This window comes from Typopeltis vanoorti, chromosome 13, assembly GCF_054136105.1.
Source record: "Typopeltis vanoorti isolate ZY-2024b chromosome 13, IOZ_Tvanoo_1.0, whole genome shotgun sequence".
Classification (NCBI taxonomy): domain Eukaryota; kingdom Metazoa; phylum Arthropoda; class Arachnida; order Uropygi; family Thelyphonidae; genus Typopeltis; species Typopeltis vanoorti.
In genome coordinates, this window is record NC_143561.1 from 97,524,694 (window position 1) to 97,547,404 (window position 22,711).

The 22,711-nt window shown below is 35.1% G+C and overlaps 1 protein-coding gene across 5 annotated transcripts in view; it reads right to left on the minus strand.

Moving 5' to 3' along the window:
* The window catches only part of Mettl2 (methyltransferase-like protein), a 195,838-nt gene that overhangs the window by 127,656 nt on the left and 45,471 nt on the right, over positions 1 to 22,711 (minus strand). For all 5 annotated transcript variants that reach the window (XR_016549219.1, XR_016549218.1, XM_090402287.1 and 2 more), the window contains exons 4-6: positions 22,087 to 22,136; positions 6,339 to 6,399; positions 2,077 to 2,216 (exon numbers count right to left, since the gene is read on the minus strand). Coding sequence is in view for 3 of the 5 variants with exons in the window: in XM_090402287.1 (XP_090258413.1) it covers positions 2,077 to 2,216; positions 6,339 to 6,399; positions 22,087 to 22,136 (251 nt within the window). In the remaining 2 variants the exon portion in view is untranslated. The remainder of the gene's footprint in view (positions 1 to 2,076; positions 2,217 to 6,338; positions 6,400 to 22,086; positions 22,137 to 22,711) is intronic.

The window sequence follows — 22,711 nt, forward strand, 5'->3', positions numbered from 1 at the left end:
TACAAATGAAGTTAAGGGATGAAAATTTAGTGTAGAATGGGGAATATATGTTTTCATACCAGTGAGAATTACTTCAGTGATGCAATAAGTGAATATACTTGGGTTAAAAGGACCAAAGCAATAGCCCAGCAAAAGAATGAGATACAGAAATCAAAAAGGGTGTTCTTATAATGCTAGGCAACTTTCAGTTGGGAGCAGCTCTGAATGTTGCTCAATGGCAGAAGAGATAAGCACAAGGGTGTGGTCTGAAAAAAAGTTAAAAAAGGGACTTTTGCAGTATACTTAAAAAGATCTAGTAAGGGTCTAGGGAGTTTGGAGAGAGTGGTTGGGATCATCTTGGATTCTGAAAGGCATGTGAACAGTTTGTGTAAGGTCATTTGTGATAGCAAATGTTCAGCATCTCTCGGCCTGCTTGGTCTGTACAGATGGAGAAGGAAAATCTCCAAGGAAAATGATCTCACTGTTAGAAAAGCTGGAGTGAAGGAAAATGACATTTATAGAGTAAGTCAAAAAGTTCAGATTTATTTGTGACAGCAGGAGATTGATAGCATAGACTTGACAGAGTGAGACAGACAGGGATCTGAACAAAAGGAGGTCATAACTGGGCAATTCTAAGTTGAATGCTCTCTGGCTTGGTATATCAGTAAACATATAGAGTGGTACTTGTGTCTAAAAAGTCAAAGAGTGTGTAAGTAAGAAAGTTGACATGAGTAGTGCTTTAGATGAGCAGTGAGTCAGAAATTTGAATCTCTGTCAGGAAAAGCAGGTGGAATTTTACTTGGATCAGAAGAAAATGGAAACTATAATCAGATCTCAGATCATGGAAAAGAGGCACCGAAACCCCCAAAATCTCAATCTGCACCATGTATTGCCACAAGGCCGAGATTGGATGAGAGAATGTTAATCTATAGAAAAAGAAACATAGACAGGGATAGGGTCAAAGTCCATGAGAACAAAGCTAATATCTATGGTGTGTTTGGAGGGAGAGGGTTAAGAAAAGGTCTGGATATTGGGATAACAATGAGGATTATCTGGTATTCTGGTAGACAGGCAAACAATTTATGTTAGATGATTTCTTATAGCAAACAGTTCAGCTTCAATTCTAGCCAAGTCAGTGGTAATAAAAATAATGACACAGTCCTGCCTTTTGGCAGGACTGTGTCATTTGGGAACCCCGTAATCAGTCCAACAAAGAGACTGAAAGAGAAGGTGCTTACAAAAAATGTCCCTTATACCTTAAATTAAAGATCATCTTCTCTTTTGCTCAGCAAAAACCAGCTTTCACACATTTGCTAGCCAGGAATTGTTTCATATGGTTATTCAGCTCTGTTTCAATGAATGTTACAGCATAGTTATATAGTTACAATGCTTTAATATTTTAATTAATAAAAGCTGAGAGAAAATAATAACAACACAGATAATAATTTAAATGGTATATTTTTTTTTATATCAGGACAATTTTTCTCAAACAAAATGAAAAAAAAAAAAATGAACACAATCATTTTAAGAAGTGAAGTTCTTTATACTGAAACACATGCAGCGGTTCAACATCTATTCCCACCCACTTACCAAACCTAAATCCTCGGTGTCCTCTTTCAAACAATTTTCATCACCCTGTCTTCCTAAAGGAGCTTTCTTGTCAAGTGTAATATACATTATAACTAAATGGCAAAGCTTTCAAAAACTATCACCCAATGGCTTTATCTGTTAATTATATGGGATTACAACAATAAACATCTAAAAATTTTTGTGCACATTAAATGCAACTCTGGTAATAAAAGTAACCACAATAATAAACCAATGCTGAACATGCATCTTGAGTGTGTGTTTATGCTCTTACTGGACCATCTAGGCTAAGTGGATAGTATCTCAGTTCTCCAACTAACAGGCTAACAGTTTGAACCAAGTGGTATGAATGTCTGTGAAGGGTGGTAAATGAATTTGACCTTCTATCCTATTGGAGCCTGAAAAAGACTGGAGGTTATATAACTCAACAAGAATTGAGAAAATACACACACACACACACATGCTCAATGCATATATAAATCAAATATATGTAAAAAAAAAAAAGCTTACCTGAGTGGACTAACAGAAGACAGAACATAAATGAGAATAATTATGTCAAGACTACAATGAGGAAATGGGGTAGACAAGTTATCTGCTGTAATATCACAAACAAAAGGATGGCATCTCTTTGGATCATAATCTGGATTACCCTAAAGGAAAACAATATCAGATTACAATAATATATACAGAAAAATACTATATCTTAATGAATTTTTAAAAAAGTGAAATGAGAAAGAAATCCTGTAAAACATGTGTGGTCTCTTCTAATAGCTTGAGAAGGAGCAACACCTGTCCTCCCCCTACACCACCAGTACTACTCACCATAGTTATGAAACTGGCTCTAATCATTCCAATGGTAAAATAGTGATATTCAAAAATACACATAAAAGGAGCTAATCTATTGTGGTGTGATCACTTAAATAGAAGGGAATAGGAATGAATAACAAAAGTGTTTACATTAAAAATGGCAGAGGGTGGGGGGAAATGAAGACCAAGGTGTAGAGAAATTAATTCAGTTAGGAGTGCCTGAAAAGTAAGAGGTGGTCAGGAAACTAGATGAATAATAAGTCAAATTAGAAGAAAAATGCTGGTAGGAAGCTAATAATGATGTGTTAATTCTGACTATCACAGTATGCTTACTTTCCTTGCAAATATGACAGGAAATTACAAAGTTGTATCCAGTCTGGCTGTATACAACTTTGTAATATTCTTAATATTCTTATATACAAATCAGATATGCAGATAGACAACTGAATTTGCAAACCTGGTATAGTGGGGAGTCAACTAAATACATTTATATGGAATAAGAGAGGAATTAGTGAAAACGCTAAACTAGCTGTATACAAGACAATGTTCAAACCAATTTTAACTTATTTATCTGAACAGGGTTAGAAATAAAAACTGATTAGATTAGAGACACATATGAGAGTTTTGAGAAAAATTATGGGACAGAACAGATGACATTACTGACAGCATTACATTAAAAATTAAGATATTAGGTAAAGAACTTTGCATTATTTGCATTCAGGAATGTGTGCACAGAGATAATCTCAGAAAGCACGTTTAAACAGAATGGAAGAGGAAAAATTTGCAAAACAGGTGTCTGATGGCAAGAAAAAATGACACAGAGAAAGACAAGATGTAGGTGGATTAATGTAGTAAGAAATGCCTTGGAAGACTGAATATAATATATGAGAATACTGAAATGCTGACATATAACAGATTAATTTGAAGGATTACGATAGAAAATTGGTAATATTTCCAGGTAGTAAACTTGCATTTAGCACTATCATTAAATGTTGTACACTTACTGAGGATATATACATATATATATATATGCCTGAAATGTGGAAAGGCAGCTGGAGTAGATCATATTCAACCAGAAATATTCAAGTATGTAGGTATAAAAGTCTTACAGTGGCTGCACTGCATAGTACAGAAGGCCTGGCTAGAGGGTTGAATTCCAGATGATTGGAGTAGAGCTCTCATAGTACCCATATATAAAAAGGAAAATAAAACTGAATGTGAGAATTACAGAGGTATTTCCCTATCATCTCAGCTCTTTGCTTTATGCAGATGATGTTATACTTCTAAATAAATCTGGTATAAGTCTGCAAGATTCCCTGACTAAATTGAAGAACTGTTGTAATAGATATGGTATGAAGGTCAGCAATAACAAAGCAAAGACAGAAGCATTGAAAATATTAACTGCATTGTGCATGGAGAACCTATAGAACAAATAAAACATTTTAGCTACAAGGGTGATCTGAAACGTTCTTGGCCTCAACCATAGATGACAACACCATCGGCAAGATTTTTTTTTTCTAAGTTGGTACATCTGTCATAAGCATCCATGTGAAATTGTAAGCCATTCTATCAAGTAGTTTGTTTTATACATCTGTCTGAAGCAAGACTTTTGCTTCTGACAGCTGAATGAATGTCTGTATCCCTGGAAATGGATAAAATTGAGTATTGGGGGTTATAAAATTCTTTGTAAAAGAAGGTTTAACACCAAAAGAAATTCATTCAAAGTTCATAAAAGTTTATGGGCCATTCTTCTCCTTCATTTTCGACAATTAAGAAATGGGCTGCCGAGTTTAAAAATGGCCATACCAGTCTTGAAGATGATTCACGTGAAGGACTCCACAACACCAGAAATCATTGATAAAGTGCACAATATGGTATTGGATGAATGGTGAGTCACAGTGCGTGAAATTGCTGAGACTATAGGCATTTCAAAAGAATGTGGATATATTTTGCATGAAGAATTGCAAATGAAAAAGCTTTGTGCAAGATGGGTGCCATGCTTGTTCACAGCAGATCAAAAATGCACTTGCATGAAAATCTCTGAATACTGCTTGGAGCTTTTTTAACAAGAATAAAACTAATTTTGTGTGTCGATTTATTACTATGGATGAGACTTGAATTCGCCATTACACACCAGAAATATTACAAGCATGGCACCCAACAGCAGTCAAAACAGTGGACAGAAGCTGGTTGTTCAGTGCCAAAGAAGATAAAGTTAGTTCCATCATCAGGAAAGGTCATGGCATCGGTGCAAGGCATTAATTATCTTGAAGAGGGTAAAACAATAATCAGGGAATATTATTCCGATCTTTTAACCAGACTAGAAGTAAAAATTCGTGAGAAAAAACCCGGTTTGCAGAAGAAAAAAAGTCATCTTTTATCAGAACAATGCACCTGCCCACAAAGGTGTTTTGGCAATGGGAAAATTAAGGGATCTGTACTATGAATTGTTGAAACCACCCTATTCCCCAGATTTGGCTCCCTCTGACTTCTATCTCCTCCCAAAACTAAAACTCTTCTACGCTGGTCAACATTTTTCTTTTAATCAAGAGGTGATCACAGCTGTAGAAGGGTATTTTGCTGATCTTACTGAGAACCACTACAGGAACAGGATAATGGCACTGGAGCATCACTGGAATAAATGCATTAGTTTTAAGGGAGATTATGTTGAAAAATAAAAATAATTTTGACATTATAAATTCGTTTTTTTATTGTCAGGCCAAGAACTTTTCAGACCACCCTCATAAAATAAAAATCTGGTATACTGCCAACTCCTATTTGGCTTGAACCTGGTTCTTGTTTTATCCACATGTTTTCTCAACTAATCTTTTTCTCGAGTTTGCTTGCATAAATCTTATCTGGAACACTCATATGGGAAATTTCTCTGCGGAGTGAACTCTCAGTACTGCAAACTCATTTAGAGCACAGAACTAGTTTGTTACAATAAATGTTGATTTCTTTAAAAATAGCATTATGTAGGGTCTGTTGGGACTTTTAGGTAGTTTGTTATAGTAAGCGAGTTTGTTATGATGGTATTTGCTATAATGAGAGTTGACTGTATATCTTGCTATTAGTTTTGTTTCTCTGTTTACAGATGAGTAATGTGTGAGAAATCTACTTGTCATCTAGAATTCAACCATCTCATTAAAAAAATGAGTCATACAAGCCTCTATACCTACTTCTTTGGTTTCTGTTTTTGAATATCATTTATTCCAAATGCCTTTCCACAATTCAGATTTGACAGCTTCTTCCACTTCCAAACACTGAAATATACTCTTTACTGCATTCTTTCTTATTTTCTACCACTGTTTTGCTATTTATCACATTAAATAATTTTAAAGTAATTAATTCAGCTCTGGAGCATATATTCAGTTTTCATGTCACCTTTATCATTTTCAATTTCTTTTAAAGCACTTTCCTCCAATTCTCAGCTTTTCCACCGAAAAGCCCCAGGAATATTTTGCTGTTTTCATAATATTTATCTTATATTCTTCACAAGGTCTTCCCTATTGTGACTTTCTCATCAAGGACCTTTCAATATAATTTCTTCTTTTACCATTCTGTCATTCATTGCAAACTAACTTTAGTTCACTATAAAGTTGTAATTTTTTTAATTCTTGCAAAGAACTACCATATATCCCCCTAGCAAAATCAATCAGTTTTTTTTTCGGATTTTGTGAGCACGTCACCTAGGTTTGATTCTTGTTCAACAATATTTACATAGTCAAATCTACATTTCACATTTGAAAGTTGTTCAAATAAATGTATACATTTTTCTTTCAGTATGGTATTTGTTTTTATCATGTTTAAAACTAAATTAAATCCTTCCTTGTCTGAAATGAACTGTTGTTGGTTTGACATTCTTATACGCTATGTGACCCCCCCCCCAACATATATACAGTTATTTAATTTGACCTTTAAGCATCCCTTAGCTTAGTAATGAAATGAGAAATGTCTCAGCTTACCTTTATCAGAGAAACTGCTACTTCTGAGAAATCACAACAGAACAAGACCAAGTTTGGATTACTGCAATGAAAAGCATATACTCAATTGTTTTGAAATTAAACATATATATGTTTAAAATTTCTATCTGCTTTGGATTTCTACAATGTAATTGCACAGAATATTTAATTCCTTTATATAAAAGGTATTTTCATAACACAAATTGCTCTAATATTTTATCATATTCCTTTAAATAGGTACCAAACAATTTTAAAGTGGCATTTGGAGTATGCCAAATTTAACACACCTAATGGTTTTTTTTTTTTTTTTTTTGGTGCTTGATCCTATGAGGGGAAGACCGGAGAGTTCTGATAAACACCTAGAACAAAAATAATATTAGAGTAACTGATATAACCACAAGAAAGAACATACTAGCAGCAGAGTTATGAAGGCAACTTATGTTCTTATATCCTTGTATGTTCTTTCTTGTGGTTGTATCAGTTACTTTAATATCATTTTTGTTCCAGATGTCTATCAGAACTTTCCAGAAACAATGACTATTTCAAATAGCAATTAATTATCAACTTCTCAAGTACATCTTAAATTCCAGATTTTATTACATCCAATCAAGCTAGAGAAAAACTCATTCAATTAAGTTTTATATGGAATTTAAATTTTCAATAAAAATTCAATTTTTAAACTATATAAATGACTTCAATTAAGACATATGAAAATATATATTTCAGAGTGCTTAAGGGTCAAAGCTGTATAACTGAGAGGAGACCTCCACATAGCCTTTAAAGGAATGCAGAGAACCGATCAAGGCTTCTAACCTAATGTCCCATCCTCACATTCTCGTGGTGCACCTTATTGGGTATCTACTTGGATACTGAACGAACGAGGATGGGCTGGTAATTTGGGATTTAGCCGACCAAATTGTATTCTTATTGGTTATACCAAAATAAAATAATGATGGTGCAACATGACAAAATTTCATGCCGGCTGGGGCGTCGCCTGGTTAAACAAGGCCCCAGTTGTTTTCGCCAGGGAACCAGGGCGAACAGCGAAAAGTCAGCTATTGGAACAAATCTGAAAACACACCCCAACTCAACATCACCAGAGTTAAATATCGGTACTATCAACTTAAGAAGCCTGAATGGCAAAGAAATGGAGCTAGCTGAGGAATTAGATAAGTACCAGATCGACATAATAGGGGTGACTGAAACAAAAAAGACAAAAACTGGTGAGATCTTTCTGAGCAATAAATACAAAACGTTATATTCAGGCAATGACAATCAAGGAAAAGAAGGAGTAGCCATAGTATTCAACACAAAATACGAGGCTAATCTTCTTGAATGGCAGTCAGTCTCAAGTAGAGTAATGTGGGCAAATATGAGAATGGGGAACTGGACAATGAGACGTATTGGTGCCTATGGTCCCACAGAAGGTTCTACTAAGGTAGAAATGGAGGAATTTTTTGAGGCTTTAGAAAAAGCAACTGACACAATGAAAAAGGAAAAGTTGGTCCTTGTTGGGAATCTAAATAGCAGAGTAGGAAATGATTGCGAGACATACAAAAATATTTTGGGAAAATTTGGAGAAAAGAGCAAAGCTAATAATAATGGCAAATACCTGTTGGATTTCTGCTCAGGACATGGATTGGTTATTACTAACACAAGGCTCCAACATAAAAATGTGCACAAATTCACATGGAGAGAAGAGGCAAGGAATAAGAAAAGTCTCATTGACTATGTTATTGTTGATAGTCATGTTTTCTCCCTGGTGCAGGACACCAGAGTGTACAGAGGATTTGAAATTGGAAGTGATCACAATTTAGTCTTGAACAGGATAAAATTGAATTTCACATTGAAAAGAAGAACATGTAAGAAAGTTTTGAAGTGAATAAAAATTAAACAGCTCTCAGATGTGAACTGTAGACTAAAATACACAAATTTTATTGGAGGAAAAATGAAAGAGTTTGAGAACAGGAACCAAACCTTGGGGATTCAGTGATAAAGCCTTGAAGAAAACATTGATTGATTCAGCCAGAGAGGCATGGGGTGAGGTTGTCTGCAGGGATAGAAAAATCAGAACTCCATGGTGGACACAGGAAGGTAAAAAGGCAGTGATGAAAAAGAAGAAAGCATATGAAAATTCCTGGCAAATAAGTCAGTTTGTGCTCTTAGAGAATATAGAGACAATTGTAAGAAAGCTAAACAGTATGTAAAACTAGCTAAACAAAAGCCATGGAAAGACTGGTAAGAACATAAAAAATAAATATCAAGGTGGCAAAATATTCTGGTGGTTGTTGAAGAAGCTTAAGAATGGAGGAAAGAGTGCTGTAAAAGGAGTTAGAGATGATAAAGGTGACATGAAAAGTGGAGAAAAAGATATCCTTGAAGTATGGAGTAATTACTTTGAAAAATTGCTAAATGAAACAAGCAGTGATGACAGCACAGTGGTAAAAAACACTGACCAGGCATGCAGTCAGGAATACATATCCATACTTGAAGTAGAAAAAGCCATCAAAGGCTTGAAATGTGGAAAGGCAGCAGGAGTAGATGATATTCCACCAGAAATGCTGAAGTACGGTGGTATAAGAGTCTTACAGTGGCTGCACTGCACACAGTTCAGAAGGCCTGGCCAGAGGGACGAATTCCCGATGATTGGAGTAGCACTCTCATAGTACCCATATATAAAAAGGGAAATAAAACTGAATGTGAGAATTACAGAGGTATTTCCCTACTGAGTGTTCCTGACAAGATCTATGCAGGTATACTTGAGAAACGGTTGAGAAGAATTGTGAAAGAAAAGCTTGGTGAAGAATAAGCTGGATTCAGGCCAAATAGTGGTTGTCAGGATCAGATCTTCACTTTACAACAAAGAGTCAAGAAAGCATGGGAATATAACAAAGATTTGTATTTAAGTTTTGTCGATTTGGAAAAGGCATATGACAAGGTGCCAAGAGAGAGAAGCTATTCAATACACTACAGTTATATGGTGTCAATGGGGCATTATATCAAGCAAATACTTTATTTGAGTTGTAAGTCAGCAGTTAGAATTGAAGGAAGTACAGGAAGATGGTTTAATGTTAAATCTGGTGTGAGACAAGGATGTACATTATCCCCTCTGTTATTCATTATCTATATTGATCACATTATGAAGGAAAGTAGTATTAAACCTTATATCAAGATTGGAGATGTTAATGTCAGCTCTTTGCTTTATGCAGAAGATGTTATACTTCTAAATAAATCTGCTACAAGTCTGCAAGATTTTCTGACTAAACTGAATAACTGTTGTAATAGATATGGTATGAAGGTCAGCATTAAAAAGACAAAGACAATGAAAATAGGCAGAATCATTGAAAATGTCAACTGTGTTGTGAATGGAGAACCTGTGGAACAAGTAAAACATTTCAGCTACTTAGGCACGATTTTTAGTGAAGATGGTAAATTAAATATAGAAATAGACAACAGAATCAGCAAAGCTGGTATGGTGGGAAGTCATTTGAATAAATTCATATGGAATAAAAGAGAAATTAGTCAGAACACTAAATTAGCTGTATACAAGACAGTGTTCAAACCAGTTTTAACTTATGGATCTGAGAGCTGGGTCAGAAGTAAAACATTTGACCAAAGACTAGAGACCGCAGATATGAGAGTCCTGAGAAAGATTATAGGCATGAACAGATGGCATCAATGGCAATATCATATTAAAAATGAGGATATTAGGAAATAACTTGACATTGTCAGCATCCAGGAATGCGTTAGCAAAGCTAATCTCAGCTGGTATGGTCACTTAAACAGAATGGGCGAGGAAAGATTAGCAAAACAAGTGTTCTCTGCCAGGTTGATGAAAATATTGATGATATTGATGAAAATATATTTCTCATCCTTCTGTTTCTTTCCATTTAGCTATGTTTATCTAGCAAGTAAATTAGCACGTGCCTCATAGCATATGGTGAACAAAAAATTAGAAAGCTGAGCTATATACAAAATTATCTAAATTGAAAAACTCTGAAAAGAATGCAGACAATAAACATTACAAAAGTGGTAAGTTTTTAATGCTTTATCCATCATTAGGCTTTCTTTGCTTAGAAAGTGAGGAAAACATACCACAAAATAAAATAATAACAATAAATAAATAATAGTAAATAAATAAAAATAAAGCTGATAAAAATCAAATGTGTTTTGGATGTCTGGAGCAATTATTGGGGGAATATTTTTAAAGGAGGTGATTACTGACAGAATCATGGTAGGAATATCCATGGAAAATGCAATATCAGTATATTTTTGCAGCATTAAAAATAGTAAAAGCCATTAGAAACCTAAAATGAAGAATGGCAGCTGGAGTAAATTAGACACCTGAAATGCTAAAATATGTATAAATCTTTTCAGTGGCTGCATAATTCAGAAGGTTGAATCACAGACGGAGGTTCCTTAAGGTCAAGGCAAGCTAACTGGAAGGAGACTTCCACATGACTTTTTAAGGAATATAGAGAACTGACTGAGGCTTCTACCCTTATGTCCACTTCTCACCTTCTCAATGTGTACATTAATAGGTATCTACTTCAATACTGAATAAATGAGGATGGGAAGGAAATTTAGGATTTAGCTGACCAAACTGGATTCTGATAGCAAAAACGAAAAAAAAAAAAAAAACAATAATGGTACAACAAGATGAAATGTCATGCTGGCTGGGATGGCACCAGTTAAACAACAACCCTGCTGTTTTCATTAGGGAGCAAGGGTAAACAGAGAAAAATCAGCTACTCAAACAAACTTCAACTTAACCTCAGAAGATTGGAATCATTAATGCTAAGAATATCAAAAGAAAAGAGGCACATCTTGGGTCAAACTAAAGAGATATTACATCGACATAACTGGTGTAAGTAAATGAAGAAGAAAAATAGGTGAGTCCTCTAAATAACAACTATAAGCAATACTATAGTTCACCTACTGATTAGAGGTCCTCGACACTTCTGCACGTGTCAGAAAAAGGAAAATCCATTCCGATAATAGGGTAATCAGTCTGTCTTCTGGAATGAGTTTGTTTATTATTACAGGTCGGAAAATTTAGCTTTTCTTTTACGAACATTGCTATTTTTAAAGTGCAACTATTTTGCTTGTATAACAGTTGGAAAAATGTATGTAGAGTGTTAACAAAATTAAAGGTATAGCATAAAACAAAAATGTAACCAAGTTTATTTTTAAGAAAGTTTTCTATAAAATAAAAATAATTATATAGAAAAACAGAAATTATTTCAAATGAACTTAGATATTCTAAACTTACAGTTGAGAAAACTGAGACACTTTAATGTCCTAAAACTGATTAATTATTTATGACTTGTTGTGACTCTTTTAACAAACCCATGCAAAAAAAATGTTGGAAAAAATACCATTGTCAAATTCTTTTAATCTTCAGAGTCATCTGAATCGGTGTCCGAATCGGCATCACTTTCACTTAAACTGATCACCAAAGGTTCACATAATTCTTAGATAATTCCATCTCTGTCCCAATATATATTTTCCAATGAGGTGCAATATTTTCCCTAGTTTTGACCTGTAATACTTTCAATCGCCTGTTCTGAAAGCTTAAAAAGTTTCAACATGTCGATATTCCCAGTTACATTGCGATGGCAAATGAAACTTTTCACTTCTGCCCAAACATACTCAATAGCATTAATATCGCAATGATATGGTGGTAGCCTCAAAGCTAGAAATCCATGCTCTTTTAGCATCATGTCGAATTTAAATAGTTTAGTTGTGGGCGAGTTTCTTTTGACCAAATTAAGCAATTCAATTTTTCGCATATCTGGGGAATGAGAAATGCTATTTGCAGAGAGCCAATCCATAAGAACTTGCTTCTTATTAGACCAATTTGGAACTTTGTTTAATCAAAAAGAGTGATATGAAGCGTTATCAATTATGACAACAGCATTTTTAGGAAGGTTTGGAATCAGTTTTTTCTTCTGTCCACTTTTTGAAGATTGTAGAATTCATTTGCCCATGGTAATCTCCAATAGTTGAATTGGCTTTTGTATAGTAAGTTTGAATTCAGTAAAAAACCCATTTCTCCACCTGCACACAAAATTATTATGCAGTGCGAGGCATTTCCGGTTTGTAGCACTCCACATTCTTCTTTAGACTGCTAACATTTTCCATAATTTAAATTACTATCAATCCAAGTTTCATCTAGATACACAATTGGTCCTTTCTCCTCCCTGAAACGTCTTATTGCTCTCAAATACTGCATTCTAGATAAAACAATGTCACTTCGCTTGATGATAAGTTTCCTTTTACTCTGGGACTTTTTAAAACAAAATCCGATTTCATGAAGTATTTTCCTAAAGTTTCTCTTTTTCAAAGAAAATTAATTTTTTCTTTAAGCACAGGAATCAATTTCGGAACAGTTGGCACACTTTTCTTGACCACGTAAAATTCGTGAATAGTTCTTCTTATAACGTCTACATCAAAATCATTCAAAGCTACGGTTTTGATGGTTTTCTTTCTCTGGTGCTTTTTTTAGGAGATTTAAATTTTGGCTTACCTTCACCTTTTGATTACCTACGAATTCTTTTAGAAGTCGACCCCGATACGCCTGCAATTGCACTTGCACGTTTTATGACTTGAGAAAGGGGGAAAAAGAAGACGGCCTTCTAACGATTCTTTTTCGCAGAATGTCAGTGTTACACCTGATATCTTAAGAATGTAAAATTCTCAGCTATTATGGGGTAACATGAAGAGAAATAAATTAAAAAACCCTGCATAAAAGCTAATAGCTAATTTAAATGAATTATTTAAAAGAAAAGGAAATATTCTTGCATCCAATAAAATATAAAGGTGTTTGGTTGAACTAACTAACAAAAAGAAAGAATATATTAATGTTGTAATATGATATAAAAGAGAAAATTTAACTAAATAAGACAGAAAAGGATTAGTCATAAGAAATGGTATGTGAGAGGCTAGAGATTAAAATATTAAATGAATTCATAGAAAAATTTTGGAAAGGGGATTAAGTTAGAGGCTAGCGGAAGAAAAACAACAGACTATCGCTCAGGGCCGATTCCCAGATTAAGACATCGTTTGGCTTGCCGACCAAAGGACGTTTAGCAGGAAAAAAAAAAAAAAAATGCCACCCTAATTGGTAGGTGAAGTAAAAACAAGTAGGGGGCGGAGAAAAGAAGTTAAAGAGGGTGCCGTTAGGACAGCAAGTAAAAAAGGGTTGGAAACCCCCCCCCCCCCGCAGGAGGCTTTTTGGGTTTTGTTTTGGTTCTGTTCCAGAGGAGTTCTCTACAAGCTCCGTGGTATAGGTTTCACGTGGTTTTCCTGAGTGGAGATTGGGGTTATATCTCCGTCGTCACAACATGGAAACAAAAGTGAGCGGGATTTCGATTCCGGATTTCCTATGTAAGAAGTGAAGAATGCCATAGAGTCAAAGAAAAGGAAACATATTCTTTGTGTTTCAACTTCAGTGACAACCACTAGAAAGGGAAAACTGTAAAGATATCAATATCCACGTCGCGAGTTGCACAGCCGTCATATAGATGATTCAAAATGTGTCCTGAATTACGAAAGTTTAAGACCGTGTAAGCATAGTTCAATTCCAAAAGGAATGTAGGAGTAGCAGATTATCGGAGAGGTTATACCAAGCTAGTTCAATCAGAAAAAGGTAAAGGCCCATATGAAAAACTCAAGAAAGAAAGGTACTGTAAAATATATCTAATGTTAACTAAAATTTATCTGTAATAGGTATCATTATTCTAATACGGAACTGTTGAAGTGACCAAGGAAAATTTATACTAGGACTTTAGTATCTGACAGAATATATTAAAAGTAAGCTGGCTAGTGTTAATGTTATATGAAAAATTTAGTGTCCTGAGAATTTTGCATGTCTATTATATTGTATAAGGAAGTTTAAATGTCATAGTTATGTGTTAGTGCAGTATATGGTTTAGTTAAGCTACTTAAGTTTGGATAGTTAAATAGTGTGAATTAATCTTATATGTCCATGTCATATGAAGTTATGTGTTGAATTGTTATGGCAGCATGATCGTAATATCCATTATAGGATCATGGCCTAATTACTTGTAATAAGTTAATGTTAGTTTGTAAGTATTTAGTTTAGCATTGAATTGAGTAATAACAAAAATTGAATTGTACCATATTAAAGTTTTTAATAAACCTTTGTTCAATGATAAACAAAGTCTGAAATTGCTGTCCAATGCACCACTTGAAAAATACGGACCTAATCATGCGGGAAATTAATGTGTTAAGAAACGAGATAAAGTGTCCCGACTGCAACACTGTTTCACTTTCAGACATATTTTAGTTCTTTCTCCTTGTTTTTGTATATAATATCTCAAACTAAATATCCCAAAAGGTGCAGTATAAATACAAATATTAGGGGTACTAAGGCAAGAAATAACTTAAGTATTAGTAAAAAATTTTGGTAATATCTTGTGCGTAGATAATAGTTGAACATAGCTAAGCAGAATTTCTCTAATTGGAATAAAATTCATAAAATGGGACACAACATAAATGGCGCAGCCGACAGGATGTAGTTTAGCTGATTAAATCTTAATTATAAGCTATTCACAACAAGTTGGTTTTGGTAGCAGATCGGATAACTAAGAAGTAGAAGTTTAGTTAAGTTTTGTTGAGAATTGTAGAGAGTAAATTAGTGTAAATTGGATGCAAGTATGACTGAACCCTCCAGTAATTTAGGCATGGATAACAGCAAATTTTTTCGCTACATTAACCCACAGCAGGTGTTCCCACAATTTTCGGGCGAGGAGACTGATGACGTCCTAAATTTTTTTAGTTACATAGAAGAGCTTAGAAGAGTTGGAGGATGGACTGATTTTCAGTTGCTAGTCCTACTCCGAAGTAAACTGGTGGGAAATGCTAACGCTTTCCCGTATTCTTCCCCCATTCTCAAGGAAACCCTGGATTACTCCCGATTTAAGACGGTCCTAATTTCTGAGTTCTCAAAACTGGGAAGCTTGGGATCTAACTTATGGAAGCTCCAGAGGTGCTCTCAGAAGGAAAAGGAAAGTGTGGCTGAGTTCCATAACAGGTTACTGACGATAGCTAGTACCCTAAGTGTCCTTAGTGAAGAAAAGCCTCACTTGGACTGGGCCATTTTCCAACAATTCAGACAGGGAGTCAAACCTGAGTTGAAGGAAACAGCATTCGATAAGAGATTATCCAATTTAAGAGAATGTTACAATACTGTAAAGGAACGCGAACAATTGCTCGGAGATCTCCGTCCCGCACATGTTCAGGGGTCAATAAACATAATTGAAGAGAAGGGAAATTCTGAAAAGGAGCAAAGACATAATAAAGAGACTAAGGAAAGGAGAGAAAAATCAAGGACAAGAGAGAGACTAGAAAGGGACAATAAGCAAGAGATAAACAATTTGACAGAGTCTTATATTGATTCAGATAAAATCAGGGTTATTGTAAAACAAGAGATAGAAATACTCCAAAAACCTATTATGGATCGGTTAGATGAAGTGATGAAACAATTAGGAACGTTATCTGTAAGAACCCCAGAGCCTAATTGTAGCAGAACTGAGGAAACCACTAAGTTGGTTAAAGAGGAAGTTGAGCATCTGCAAAGACCCCTTCTCGATAGATTAGACTCAGTTATGCAGAGACTATCCGAAGTCATACCACAACAAGAAACAGTTATTTCTCAAAATCAAGGGAGAGTTAGTGACCAAAGAGACGTTAGAGAGCCCCAGGATGTTTCAGTTGTAACAAACTCGGACATTTTGCTCAAAACTGTTACTTTAACAAGAGCGCTTTGGTAGAGTTCATGACAGAGACTCAGATTCACATACATATACTAACAGAGTATAGAAAAAGGGACAAGGAAGAAAGGAGCATCCTTACGAGATGGAGGTGAGGGCGAGTGCATATGAAAAATACTGCAATGCTTTGCTAGACACAGGGGCCCAAGCTTCCATCATATCGAATTATTACTTTAAAATAATAGAATCCCATGCCAAGGATAATATCACTCACCTTAAACGAGTGAGAGTGTCAGGTGTCACAACTTCCATGACTCGTGCTTCTAAGTCTGTGACTATTTCACAGACTTAGAAGCACGAGAATTATAATTCTATCAGACTTATAATTCTATTTCACGAATAAATTCTTTTAAATCATAGCGAAGCATTTCTTGATTTTGTTCCAAAAATTTTAATAAATATGGGAGATGTCTAAATTCGCAGTCATTTATATTTTTCTTTAATAAAAGTAAGTATTGTTGGAAAGCTTTTATTGAACTTAACATGTCAATTAAATTTTTATCTCTATCTCGTAACTCTAAATTTAAATTGCTTAATTTCGTACAGAAATCTACTAAAACTGATAAGTGTAACAACCATCTTTTATCACTCAATTGTGGATAAATATTTCCTTTTTCATCAAGAAAATTTTTTATATCGTTAATTAATACAAGAAATCTTTCTAAAAATTGACTTCTGCTGAGCCAGTGAACATTATTGTACAACAGAAGTTCCCTATCATTATCTGCCTGTAATTTAAATAACTGCCGTTGCAAGGATTTTCCTCGAACAGAATTTACAATTTTAAATGTAATATCAAAAACATCTTTTGTGTTTAATCTTTTACTACACAGTATTTGTTGGTGAATAATACAGTGGTATGTTAAAAAATCTGGATATTTGTCATCGTTTTTACATAATGAAATGAAGCCTCATTTATTACCTATCATTGCAGGAGCATCATCAGTAGTAATAGACATAAGTTTAAAAATCGGAAGTTTGTGTTGTTTCACAAATTCATCAAATGCCGAAAAAATGTCTTCTCCCCTAGTCCTTCTCAATAATGGTATAATTTTCAAAAGTTCTTCTTTACTTGAATAATCTTGAGATATCACGTAAATAAATACCATTAACTGAGCAATATCAGTGAAGTCATTTGATTCATCAAATTATAACGAAAACGCATCACACTGGTGAATGTCTGACATTAACCTGGCCTGGAAACTTTTCTCGGGCAATCTGAACTCTTGTCTGCGGCCTAGAAGTCTCTCTCTCTAGCGACGTCTCGAACCGAGAAGCTCCTTTCTGGAAGTGGGAAACTCCTCTCTCAAGCAACGTGGATCAGGGCAGTCTCTCTGACGGCGACTCTGGACCAGGCAGCCTCCTTCTCTGACAGCAATTCTGGAACCAGGACCCCTTCTGCTTGCTTCAATCCCTTTATATTAGGCCTCCTCTGAGACCTTGCATGAAGTTTGGCCACCCCCAAAGAATTGGTATGAGTCTTTCATCTTAAGTGTCAAGTTCGATACGCCTTTTGTTCTCCTCCGCTTTCTTTTGATTGTAAGTTGCCGGCCATCAGAAAGTTGTTTGAACTCTTTCTGACTGACTTCGGAGATGTTTACACTTAGAGCCTGCAAGCCTTTCTCATACATACATACAAGTTTCAATAACAATCTTTCTAATGCCACCATGTACAGCTTTGGCAACAAAAACATTGCCTTTGTTTTTAACACTCTAACATATTCTTATTAAAGTAGTATATACAGTTAGCTTCAAAAGAGTTATTTACAAAAACATCTAATACAAACTATACCGGGACAAACAAAGTTTATTTTTTTACAATATTCACATGGGACTTAACCTAAGTAAAAAATCGATGTAATGTGCTTTGGAAGATTTAATATTTAAGCTACAATCAAGTTTTTACGCTATGCTTATAATCGTATTCACTCGGCTTACTGTTTGACTTTCACTGATCCAAATTAATTCATTTACCCGGACTTATAAGAAAATTACTGATTTGACAATTTTAACGGAAAATAAATAAACAATAGCAATACACTTAAAGCAAATTAAAAATAATACAAAATAATAATAAATAAAATATTATGTTTTCAGTTTTAATTAAATTTGTAAGTAAGGAGGAATACATAAGAGATCGACCAAAAATCGCTCCGCGATCGATGGGTTGAACACCCGTCATAGTGCATCCTGTAGGTATCAACTATTAAACGAATGAGGATGGGCTGGCAATTTAAATTTTAGCCAACCAAATTCTTATTGACTAAAACCATAATACAAAATGATGGTATAACATGACAGAATTTCATGCCAGTGGGGATGCCACCCAGTTAAAAAGAATTCCCCCCCCCCCGCCCCTCCACTGTTTTTGTCAGGTGACAAGGGTGAGCAGTGAAAAGTTAGCTACTAGAACAAATCCCAATTTGACATCAGCAGAATTCACAAATAGTCCCATGAACATAAGAAGCATCAACAGAAAAGAAATGGAACTAGCAGACGAATTGGATAAATACCAGAGCAGCATAATAGGTGTTACTAAAACAAATAAGGAAAAAAAAAAAAAAAAAACCAGGTGAGATTTTTCAAAGCAACAAGATGTTATATTCAGGCAATAATGATCACAGAAAAGAAGGAGTAGTTATAAATGAGAATCTTCTTCTTCTTTCACTATGCATTATTCCAGCTTCCTATGCAGGGTCTGTGTGTTACTTAAATGCAACTACTTGTTAGTACCACTCCCAACCAACCTGTCGCCTAGTCTGCCGCTGGGGGGGGGGGGGGTATATTTTTGGCTGTAGTAGTGAAAGTTATATATGAGAATAATCTTTTTGAATTGTAGGCAATATCAGAATGGGAAACTGGACATTTTTTCTATGGTCCCACAGAAGGTTCCACTAAAGAAGAAGTGGAGGAATTTTTGAGGCAACAGAGAAAGTGGCTGAGAAAAAGGACATTTTTGTTGAAGATCTAAACAGAATATTTTATACAGAATAGCTTATGTGTCTCATAGAATCATATGAAACACATAAGCTCAGGACACAGCTTGCAGCAATAACATGGAATGCAGAACTGGATGGAAATGATATCAATACTGCTTGGGCTCTGCTCAAGAACTATCTGGTGGAGGCAATAGCAGAATGTATTCCAAGGGTCAAACAGTTAAATAGAATAGATGTGAAATGGATGACTGGTAAGGCACGCAATCTGAGAGAAGGTATTATGGAAGAAGCACAAGATGAGTGGTAACAACCAGATAGTTGTAAGGATAACACTGAGTAATGAAAATGGTGGAATGATGACACTGCAGAAGATATAGTTGAGATATTTAATGAGCATTTCATAAAGGTATTTCATTTTTGTGACATCATGCAGAACTTGAATGCTGTGAGAAGGAAGAGGAAGTGTTAGTAAGTGAAGAAGTATTTGAGGAATTGAATAAATTTGATGTTAATAAGGATGACATTTCACCATGTGTATCGAGGGAATGTTCCAGAGAGTTAACAACTTTGACATATCTTTTTAACATGAGTCTTGGAATGGGCCAAGTTCCAAAGGAGTGTGTGTGTGTGTGTGTCTGGAGTTGTGGTCAAAATGCTAGAGAGGTGAGTTAAGACCAAGATTTAGAATTGGGTTGACAATAGCAAAATAATCTTTGATGGTCAGCATTGGTCTGTTAAGGGAAGATCATGTTTTAGCAATCTCCTTACTTATTATAACAGGGTGACAAATGCATTGGATAAGGATGATGCATATGCAGTGGTATACATATTTAGATTTTGCAAAGGCATTTGATAAATTGTCAAATGAAATGCTAATGATTAAACTCGAATGGATGGGGCAAGTTGTCTATGGAGAAGTGATATCTCAAAGTCACTAGTGGTGCCCCAAGGGTCTGTTTCGGGACTATTGCTATTCAACTTGTATGTTAATGATATTGAGAATGGTGATATGCAGTTGTCTGATGATGATGCAAAGTTGGAGAGAACTATGAGGAGTAGAGCTGATGCTGTGGTTTTGCAAGAGAACTTGAATGCATCTGGCTGAATGAGTTAGTGAGCATGGTTAACAGTTCAACGTTACAAAGTGTGCGTAAGGTTTTGAAATTTGGGAAGCAAAGATGGGATGTAGAGTATACACAACTGGTGGAAACATCTTGGAGGAGATGAGAGATCTGGGAGTGATCATAGACAAGGACCTAAAATTTTGGGGACATATTGCTTAAATTGTGAGGATGGGAATTATGAATTATGGGAACAATGCAGAGGGCACTGATATGTAAAACTAAGGATATTATGGTTCCATTGTATAAGGCTTTGATCACTTAGTTTTTAAAAAGATGAAGATGTATTGGAAAAAATCCAGAGACAATTGACTAAGGTGGTTTCTGGTCTCTTGAATGCTGAGTATGAAGGCAAACTGAGAAAATGCAATATGCAAAAACTGGTGTATGGGAGGGGGAGGGAGGAGAAATGATTGAGACATATAAGTTATTAAGAGGTTATTACCAGATTAACATGGAGGATGTTTTGCATCGAATGGGGGAAGACAGGAGAGAGAGAACAAGAGGCCATCCATGGAAGCCATATAAGGAGGATGTGAGCAAGAAGGTGAGGAACAGGTGTCATTTTGTATGAAAAGTGCACTGCTCAAGAGCAAGGTGAGTGCTGAAATGATGAATATATTTATGGCGTGGTATGATAAACTCTGTGTGGGACAGTGGGACCTCCAGCAATAAGTCATGACTCTATGGAGGTATAATAATAATAATACATTCTTGTTTTATCCTTAATCCAAGTATGTGTAAACAAAAGTTTGTATCTGAAGTAACTTCAGAACTAGGTTGTTTTGGATTTACAGACAAAAGGAACTAAAGCTATGAAGCCAGAATACTTAACTGCATATGTTCTTTTGGCTAGTTCACCTGTTTTGCGGATTGAAATCCTGCTACCTCCATATGAGACCATTTAATACAGTTGAAAAGCCCCAATAAAGATTTTTTATTTTTTACATCCTAGATGGAATTTGAAACCAGGTCTTTCTGACTAAAGGATATCGTTGAAAATGACTGAATTGCAGAGGCCCTTTTACAACTAGGACCTACCCGACTTCCACCATTGATTCAGCTCTCAGTATCACTTCCAACCATTAAAATCTTATAACGGTTGAAACCAGCGACTAGATTGTGACCCATCTCATATCTGACAATATACACATCCAAAAAGGATATGCAATGTGCATTAGAGGATACTAAGGCAATCAGATATGAAGTCATCTGCCTCCTATACAAGCAACTTAGTCATGAAGTTAATTCATGTGCAAACTATTATTGGCACATGAATGATAAAATAAGAATATAATTTAAGTTATGTCTTCTGTATAAAGTAGCCAAATGTTGCATTGCCATATTGTTACAAGAGTGAATCGGACAGTTTTATCATCAGGTTGCTAAGCGTAATGTACGAACGATTGCTTTTTTTCCTTTAATGAAAAAGAAATAAAAATAAAAACACTAATCAAGATCAACCTTGTCTGATTATTACAAGTTTTATACATATGTGTGTGATCCCCCCCCCCCCCCCCCCGCCAATGGTTTGCAAACTCAATGTACATTAATAGAATAAAATAACACCTTCTGAGGATGGGCAAAGGTTAAGTAATTTGGAAAAGTCTGCTTTAGAGACCCAGCATAGATCTTTTTTGCAAGCCATTTCAGACATGCAAGTGAAGTGCAGATGTGAGCAACACTGGTGATGAAATTTATCTATCACCTTATCATAAGACAATCATAAACATCCATGTCCACAGTGGGATTTCAGTCCGCAAACTACTGACTAGATGGCAAACAAAATATCCGATAAATAAACCAAGCCAGCAAGTTCAATGATCCCTACTGCAATATGTATAGCTTATCTAATATAAGCAAATCTGAAAAAATGAAATGGTACTTTACTTACTTATTGGTTTCTAATATGGGGAAAACACTATTTCCAGCACCACATCCAACCTATAATAATCATGAGAATTAATTTGATGAGTTATTTTGGCTATTATACTACATTACATGCCAAATCATAAACAAATATGGGGTGTACATATCATGCACATTTTTATATGAATTTAAATCCAATCGATTCGAATAATAATAATTCTTATAAATAAGCTATTTTATTATGCTATTTTATATTATTTCATTCTTTTTTTTCTGATTATATAATTTAGAGTAACACTCAGCAACAAACATATTATTGCATATTCATGCAATAATGATAAGGGAAAACAAGGAATAGTTATAGTATTCAATGCTAAATACGAGGATAATCTTGAATGGCAGGCAATATCAAGTAGAGTGATGAGGGCAAATATCAGAATGGATAACTGGACAATGAGACTTATCTATGCCTATGGTCCCAAAGAAGGTTCCACTAAGGAAGAAGTGGAGAAATTTTAATATAGGCATTAGAGAGGGCATCAGACACAAAGTAAAAAGACATCCTTGTCAGAAAACTAAACAGCAGAGTAGGAAATGGCATAGATATATTTGGAGAAAAGAGCAAAGCTAATAATAATTGTAAGTACATG